This window comes from Physeter macrocephalus, chromosome 21 (genome assembly GCF_002837175.3).
Source record: "Physeter macrocephalus isolate SW-GA chromosome 21, ASM283717v5, whole genome shotgun sequence".
NCBI lineage: Eukaryota > Metazoa > Chordata > Mammalia > Artiodactyla > Physeteridae > Physeter > Physeter macrocephalus.
The window spans coordinates 85,113,466-85,122,492 of NC_041234.1; the positions used below are offsets into that span (position 1 = coordinate 85,113,466).

At 43.9% G+C, this 9,027-nt stretch overlaps 1 protein-coding gene across 4 annotated transcripts in view; it reads right to left on the reverse strand.

Moving 5' to 3' along the window:
* The window catches only part of AMMECR1 (AMMECR nuclear protein 1), a 110,545-nt gene extending 103,574 nt beyond the window's left edge, over positions 1–6,971 (reverse strand). For all 4 annotated transcript variants that reach the window (XM_028482549.2, XM_028482548.2, XM_028482550.1 and 1 more), the window contains exon 1: positions 6,468–6,971. In XM_028482549.2, the coding sequence (XP_028338350.1) occupies positions 6,468–6,940 (473 nt within the window). In that variant the 5' untranslated portion in view covers positions 6,941–6,971. The remainder of the gene's footprint in view (positions 1–6,467) is intronic.
* Between the last annotated feature and the right edge of the window lie 2,056 nt (positions 6,972–9,027).

Below are 9,027 nucleotides of genomic sequence, written 5' to 3' on the forward strand. Positions count from 1 at the left end.
CTAATTCACCTGTAATCATGTATACATTGCTCTGTAAGCATTTTAAGAAACTTTGATATCTGTATCATATCTTGAACAAGACTGTGAGTTCTGTGAGGATAGAACTATTTCTTCTATTTCTCTAGTTTCCATCCACGGAACTCGGCATAATGTATACGCTAAAAAAACAACAAAACAAAACAAAAAACGGGTTTTTTCCCCAGTGACGTATAATTTCCACTCAGCTACTCAACACTAACATTTTTTAGGTTGAGCAAGTTTGAAAGTATGATACATTAAAAGCTGTACAAAATACACCCACACTTGATAGAAAAGATGCCACTTACAGTTGGACCAAACATAAAATATGCCCCACCCAACCAGCTATATTATTGCCCCATACTTTTTCCTCTGGGCGCTTTTCTTTCTACTACATAAGCTTGTGGCTCATTTTTGCTCTTAGCAACACTAACTACAGAAGCTCAACTCTAAATAAGTTTACTGTTGGGAATCTACTCTTCCCACCTACACAACCACTGGCTTCCCACACTGTTTCCAGTGTCCTGTGAGCGACTGGCCAATTACTGATTGTGCAAAGACAGCTTACACACTGAAGGTCCATTCTTGGCAGCCCCTGGGTTTTACTGCTGGTCCTCACTCACTTAGCTTAATTGATTCAGAACAGTATCAAAAAGAGACATTATTACACAAGTTGGGGGAAAAAAAAGACTATTTAAGAAAATTTAAATGCAAAAGCCCTGGTCATTGTGCTGCTTTAAAACAGGCAAGCATGTGTGACATGGAGAGAACAGAAAAACGCCTATTGAAATAGGGAACTTTGACTAATCTCATTGCACAAGTTTTAGTGTTTCACACATATACATTCTCAAAAAGATGGTCTGTTAATGGGAAGCACAACTGACTTCAAAATTATAATAAACTGCCGTAATAGGGTATAGTGTTTTAACGCAAATACAATTACAATTTCAAAAAGTGTACAGTCTTTTAAAGACAACAATGTGAATGTTAGTATGTTTCTGAGAAACACACACTAGAAAAAAGCCCACTTATGCATGGGCTAACAGAGCATTTTCCTCTTTCTCAGTAGTGGTTCTTCTTCCCACTGGACTGAGAGATCCCAGCAGAGGTTCCTTCTTGGTTGCTACCCACTAACTGGGACCTGAACACAGCACAAACACAATACATAAGCAAGAAAAATCATGAGCTAGATTATCACTCCCTTTGGCCACATGGGGGAGAAGGTAAAATAAGCAATGAGTTTTCCGTTGTAACTAAATATACCTTGCCCTAGGTACACCTTTATGCATGGATATAAAAATAATTTTGTAATTTATATTTCTACATCCTACTATTTCAGTCACTGATGGTTTTTACAGCATAAATGACAACTGGGGGCATGCCTGCTTTCTTTTCTATCAGTAAGATAGGACACCGGATTGCCTTCCAATGGAAATCAACACTGTTGAAAAACAACCCATAGAATACATCCAAAACTGCTCAACAATTTTTCAGACAATTTTTTTTTAAAAAAGAAGAACTATACATTATGACCATTACGCTAGCATGGATAAGGAAATCTGTAATGGCTTAGTAGCATCATCTGCAAGAAACAAATACACCTTCTGGACATTCTGGTCAGTCTTCATCCAAAAAAGACATACTAGAAATATAATAGTTTGTGTTTAAAAGGCTGATTTAATATCACTTTGACCTGAGCTGCATTATCAAATCATCTTTTTTACTAACATGCGATAGGATTGTTACTGTTCTGGTGAAACAAAGTGCCTACCTCTCACCTCCCTAGAGCAACCCAATTCCTCCCAAGCACACAGAAAAACAGTAATTTGACTACTGCGACAAGAAAAAGGTAATTGTTCAAACACCTGATCAGAGTCTCTCAAAATCTCCATGTCCAGGAGTGGATTTTTTAAAAATACATTTTGTTCACTGCAATGGAAAAACCACACTTACTGATGTTTCATAGTAAAACATATTTTATGTGCTATGGTCTATACAGAATGTAGTACGGCATTAACTTCAAAGGTGGTAAGAAGATTAAAATTAAAAGTTCATGGGATGTGACATGCAACACAGCATTAAAGATATAAAGACTGAACAATCCCAGTCCCTTAGCAGGCTCCTTTTATATTTCTTTGTTAATGAGGGAAACTCTTAAAAATGCAATCCAGCAAGCGTAAGTATAAGTAAAAGCTTTCAAAATCTCATCACAACATGTTATTTAAGCGAACTAATTATCCAAGCATTTTTTATGGGAACAGAGGGGGACTTGACTTAACTAAAATCAATACAACTCACTTAAAGATATACTTGAGCTGCTTTTAATTCCTAAAACGTGCCCCCCACATTTAACAATTTCTGAAGAAAGACCTAAAATCGTACTGCAGGTTTCCAGGTGAGGGTTTCCTCCCTGCCAACCCCACCTCGGACTGAAACCAAACCAAGAACCTCAGACTCTTATGATGATCTTGGCAGCCTTCAATCTCCCTGGTGCTAAGTTAGAAAGACCACGATAAAATATACTAACACGGAAGCAGGAAGTTTTATATTGGAAACTGACAGTGAAAACTGCCCTTCCCTTACAGTTGCTCAACTACTTTATTCAGGTCTTCACCACTCTCTAACCCAGTGGGTCTCAACTTGTGGTCCTGGGAACTGAGGCAGCAGCATCACCAGGGAGCTTGTTAGAAATGCAAATTCACAGCCCCACCCCAGACCGACTGAATCAGAAACTCTGGGAATGGGGCCCAGCAATTTGTGTTTTAACAAGCACTACAGGAGCTTATGATGTACCCTAAAGTTCGAGAACCTCTCCTTCCCCCAAACTTTAATGTGCATAAGAATCACCTGGGGAGCTTGTTAAACTGCAGATTCAAATTCAGCAGGTCTGAGGTGGAGGTCTGTGAACCTACATTTCAAACAGGTTCCCAGGTGATGTCTTCTGCAGACCACACTGCGAGTGCTTCCCAAACTGGCTGTTTACCAAAAATCACCCAGGGTGCTCATAAAATCCGAGTACCCAGGAACCAGCCCAGACCAAATTAATCAGAATCTCAGGAGAAAGGCCTAGTCGAATACAACCACTGGTTCTCCTCCTCAGCTGCATGTTAAAATCACCTGGAGAGCTTTTAATAATCCTGATGCCCAGGCCCCATCCAAGACCAATTAAATCAGAATCTCTGGGGTTGGGACCCCGGCGTCCATATCTTTAATAATTCTTCAGTGATTCGAATGTGCAGCCAAGGTTGAGAGCGACGGTTCTGGAGTCTAACTGGCTCGACACCTGGCACAGTGGATCCCTTTATGGTAGCAAATGGTTTCCTATAATGTGGCTGTGTTCCCATCTATTTAATATAAATCTAAGAGCTCTGACTTTGAACAGTAAAATGCACCTAAAGTCATTTTTTTTATCATGTCTTGAATCTTAGTTCTGTGGGCAAATGTGGCTGTGCAACTGAGACCAAGGATTCAGTAATTCATTCCTCACTTTGAACACAAATGTTACCTGTCTTCCATTAAACAGATTTCCACTGTCCTCCCAAGTCCCAGCTACTGCTACCTCTTCGCAATGAGGTAGGTACTCCAAGAAACAGCAGCAACAGTGAAGACTTTGTATCCACACAGCCTTTTCCTATAGTGACATCCTCCCCGCCAAACCTGAAACAGAGAGATGACTGGAAATCTCTAATAACCTTCCTGAGCGGAAGGGTCACTGATGAAGCTAGAACTTCTAAGCCTATAAAAGGCAGATTTCACCAGTGACAGACATTTTGACAGAAAGGTCCTGGGAAGGGATGAAAACGGTGTGCTTTCCCGCAGGAGAATGTGCCACTGTCGAAAGCACGTCTTCTGGTGGACAGAGACAGGACCTGAAACAGCACTGCTCATGACACCACGATCCTAATAACTCTGAGGAAAAAAAAGAAAAGCAATGTGCCTATTTCTGTCTTACGGCCCCCAGCACCAAGCCACACTAATAAGTACACAATGCTATTAAATATGTAAAACAGAAAGAAAATGGGTTCCGGTTACTAAGGCACCGTCAAGTGATTACAGTTATTTCACTTCCATAATCAAACACTGCTTTTAAGAAACTTTCCTGAGTTTTTCCACCGTCCACCTCAAAAATGACTTGAAGATAAATGAAAATAAGAGGCAGTCCTCTTTCCACTTAAGTGAACTTTCATTCTCCCCTTGGTCATGTTCAGTGGCTCTTCTAAATTCGCTGTTCGGTAGAATACATGACACAGCCAAGGCCTGCTAAATAATAGTTATTATTCTTCCACCATCATTTCAACATATCCACAGTGGTCAAAAGGGTGTCTTATTTTTTCTGTTTAATTCCATGAAAAAGAAATCCAGTGGGTGGACTATTAGAGGAGAATCAATACCTAAATACGTGTGCAAAGTAGCCACTGTTAAATGACATTTTCAAAAGCATTTTCTGTATGAGCTGGTCAAGCTCACTTTCCTTTTAAAATTCTTGTTACAGTCATTCAGTTAACCCAAACTCACTTTAAAATGTGTGAAAACAGCACCTCCTGAAAGTGTGTTCGCATACGCTTTGGAGCAATGGAGCGTGAATAGTAAAACAGCCTTTGCCAAACTCATATAAGTAAACAGGAGTGAATTTTCGCAGTCCCATGACTTTGCTGAGCCAACCTATGTATCATCCCCGGACTGGCTTTAATACATCATAGACATCCAAGAGAAGGCAGAAAAGTCACAAATAAGTGACTCAACCTAATAAATATTTCATAGTTTTTTTTTTTTAACATGGCAGTCTTTTTCAAAATGAATTCTACTTCTTAACCAAAAACTAAATTGGCTAAGTACAGGTGTGGATTTAGGATTTAAGCTTCTAGAATTAAAACTATGAAATTTATCAAGATATTTAATTTATTTGACAAAGTATCAGTCTCTATGCTCTTTCATGCATTTCTTATGAACCAATGCCCAAAGAGGAACCAAGTCTGAAAGAAAAAGCACAGACCACAGAAGAGTGGCAAAAATACAAAATTAAATACACTTCAAGCATCAAAGCCAAAGAAAACAAACGAAGCAAATTTATAATTTCCAGGACACTTTATTGTAATTTCCACTTTACATAGTAATTGAATATTTTTAGTCTAGGCAGAAGTGTTTATACGTATCCAGTCGCAGTCTAATCCCCTAATCTCACAAAATGAAAAGAAGCAGTTTAAAAAGAACACCAAGTCAGGTATTTATGATATGGGGACAAGGAGCACTTGTCTTAGCCAGAAAAAGGGTTGCTGCTTTTCAGTATAAGTTTCACTGAAATTTTTCTCTATTATTTTTTCCTGTTGATGCTAAGTACTCATAATAAAAACAATCACCCTCTTTGTCATTCTGCCCTTCCTTGGGCTTTAGCATTTAACTCAAAAAGTCAGTTTACACTCAGTTTACACATTAAAAAAACAACATATGCCCCATCTCCCACACATCCAAGTGGACAGGGACTAGAATTAACCTGGCTTTTAGCTGTAACAGTGTTATTTTAAACAATTTCAACCACACACTTGAAGGGTAAAATAACTAAAAGTACAAGACCGAAGGAAGCCGTAAAAATTCCTACACACTTACTGTTCAACTATTTCTCGAACTGTCCAGCCTAACATGGGTTTCTTAAAAGAGAAATCGACACAAAAGCGAATGTACGCTTAATGTACAAACTGACAGTGGCTCTATGGGGACAGCTCTCTTTGAATGAGCTATTACCCAGACGGTGGAATGAAAAAAAAAAAAAAAAAGTCTCACTCTTTAAATGTGAGAGAGCCGGCGATGCGCTTCACTAGAAACACATTTTAATGGGTATGTTCGGATAAAAATAGGTACTAAAGGAAAATGTGTTTTGAAAAAACCTCCTCCCTCCCCAGGACACGAGGAAACCCGAAAGAAAAAGATGGGTCAACTTCATTGGCTCCGGAGCTAAGTTCCATCACTAGCAGAGCAGAAGTTGGATAGTTGCTATTTTTCACCCTGCAATGGAAGAGTAACTCTCCATGTGCAAGGTACGCGGGGCGGGAACACCGGCGGGGCTTTCACAGGGGGGTCAAGGAAACCCAAGCCAGGAGAAGAAGTCAACATCGTGAGGGAACCAGAGCTCCCAAACCCGGGCGAATGAGACGCAGGGTGGCGAAGGAGAGGAGAGGGTCAAAACTCCTCGAAGTTATCTCAAAAGAGAAAGTGAACACCTCTGGGAACCAGCGCGCCATCTCTCGCAGCAGCACCCCGCTCCAAGTGTGAGGCGCTTGCCTCCGAGGGCAGAAAGCGCGGGGTGCCCTTACTCAGAGCGAGCGGCTCCGGGGACCCGGGGCAGCGAGAGGGGCAGGGGCAGCGGCCGGCGGGGAGGCTGACTCGTACTTTGCCTCAACTCTGAGCCCCATCCCGAGCGCAAGGGAGAGGGCGGCGGTGGGCACGGTACTCACTAGGGCTCGTTGGTGAACCGGGGGGTCCGGGGCTGCTGGTATCCGTACAGGTGACAGTAGAGCACATCGAAGCAAAAGCAGCACATCTCCGCTGACACCACCATCTTCCGGGAGCCGGGCGATGAGGACGAGGCGGCGGACGGCAAGGAAGGCGAGGGTGAGGTGGCGGCGGCCGGGGGAGAAAGTAGGGTGCCCACTCCGCAGCTCGGAGGGGGCGACACGGAGATTCCCCCGCCGCCGCCGCCGCAGCCCTGGGGGGGAGAGAGGGTACAGCCGCTGCCGCTACCTCCTCCGGCTAGACCTCCTAGACCGTTGAGCCGCGTGCCGGCGCCTCCTAGTCCCAGCTCCCCGGCTCGGCACTGGCTCTCTCCGCTGCAGTGGGGGGAGGAGGAGGCGCCACCACCGCCACCCGAGCCAGAGGGGGGCGAACTGGACAGTTTCTGCTTCTTCACCCCGCAGCAACCCGCCGCCATCTTGGAACAGTCTCCCCCACGCAGCGCTTCCGACCCATGAGTGAGGCGAGCTGGCGGCGGGGGCGAGCACGCTGCGGCCCCGGCCGCCGGGGGCGCGCTTGAGGCTCGCGGGCCACGCGCGCGCGCGCGCCGCTACCTGACCCGAGCGCCCGGCCACGCGGCCAGCCCTCGCGCGCCCCCGCCGCGGCGCGCGCCCCGCGCTTTCGCGGCTCGGCACCTCGCGCCTGTCCCGCCGGCCTCGCGCCTCCTCCTCCGAGCCGAGCCTCAGCCTCCCGCCCCGCGGCTCTCGGAGGATGAAGGACGCGAAGCGCAGTAGGAAGGAAGGAGAAGGAAAGAAGAAAGCGGAGAGTGGGAGCAAAGGGAAGAGGTGGGCACGCCCCGGGTCAGAGGAGGGAAAGGGAAACTAGTGGGAGGGGAGGGGGGAGAAAGAAGAAAGTCCAAAGTAAGTGTCCAAGTCTCAAAGCCCAGCTCGATGACGGGCGCTGCACATAGTGTTAGTGACACTTGAGCTGCGTTACGTGGAACCTGAGCCACCGGCCTCAAATACGCTGGGTTCTGAACTGCCAGAGTGTGAGCAAGCAGGTGCTCAGAGCTCCACACCTGAGATCGCCCCTCTAAAAGTCTGTACAAATCAGTCGGGGAAATGGCCACGCTGCAGTGGCTCAATCTGAGCACGCACCAGAAGTTTTCCAAGATTATGGTAAAAGAGCAATATTCTTTCCATTCCTTATCAACAAATATTGCAGCCCGATTGAATCTATATATCCTCTGTTTGTTCCTCAACTTCCCCTCCTAGCCCCGTGAAGACGTTTAAAAGCAAAAAATAAAGTCCTGACCAACACCTCACTGGTTCACAGATGTTAACTGTGCTCTGGAACTTGCGGCGGTGGGTAATTGGGAGAAGGGGCTGGCTTGGGAACAAAGCAAATTAGAAATGTATCTGTAGTCAGCATCAATCTTACAGGTTAATAGGGCAGGTAGTATACTTAGTCACAAGTTGAAAGATTCTGTTTAGGTATATAATTAGATAGTTGTTAGTATTCATTTAAAAAATTTCTCAAAGAATGCTTGGATGGATGAGGTAGCTGACTGAGTCAGTCCCATTCTGGGCACCCGAGACAATCATCAAATGTAAAAGTTCATAGAAATGAACCTGATAGAAACAAAGTGTAAGTTTTTTTGCATCGTGTCCACACCATGCCAAAACATCTAGACAAAGTGAGGTATCTATCTGCATACTTGGAGGCATCAGAGGATTGATCAGATTTGTCACCTTTGAGCTAAAATGCGTGGCATCTTGCAAATAGGTGAGGGCTGTTCATTCCACTTGGGGGAAAAATAAGTTTATTCATTCAACAAATATTGAGCCTCTGTGCCATAGTACGTGCATGACACTGTGCTTATGTTAAAATCCAGGAAGTACACTTCCCATTCTCATAGAATTTATGAATTAAGTCAGATCTGTGTACCTAATCAGATAAATAGCTACTATTTATTGAGCACTTTTTGGGTTCTGAGTACCATGCCTCATCTTACCCCATAACCCTTCAAATAATATGTTATGTCATTTGATCCTCACAGTAACCCTCTGAAGTTGCTCATTTACGGATGAGGAAATTGAACCTCAGTAGTAACTTGCCCAACATCACACACCTAGAAAGTGATGGAGTCAGGACTTGAACGCAGGCGTGTCTGACTCCAAAAACCATGCCGTTGTGCTACACTGCCTCTCAATACCAGTGTATGATAGAAAGCTAGAGATGGATAAAAGATGGTGACATTAAGCTACAGTAGGTGGAACAGAGGTTAAATAAAAATAAGAACTTAGTTTTTATGGAAAGATTGAGAAACACTGAAATATGTTACCAAGGAAAGATGAAGATTCTCCTTAGAGATTTTATGAAGTAGACAGATCAATTGTCTAGGATGGTTAGCTACAACCCGAAGACAAAAGAGATGGTTTAACTAGTTTGTGATATGTGATCACATCCTCTCAAACCTCATCATCCCTGTTAGAACTATCGTCCTGTTTGAGGCAAAATGACAACTTATTGTCAACCACTAGTGTAGTTTTGAAAAATGCATGA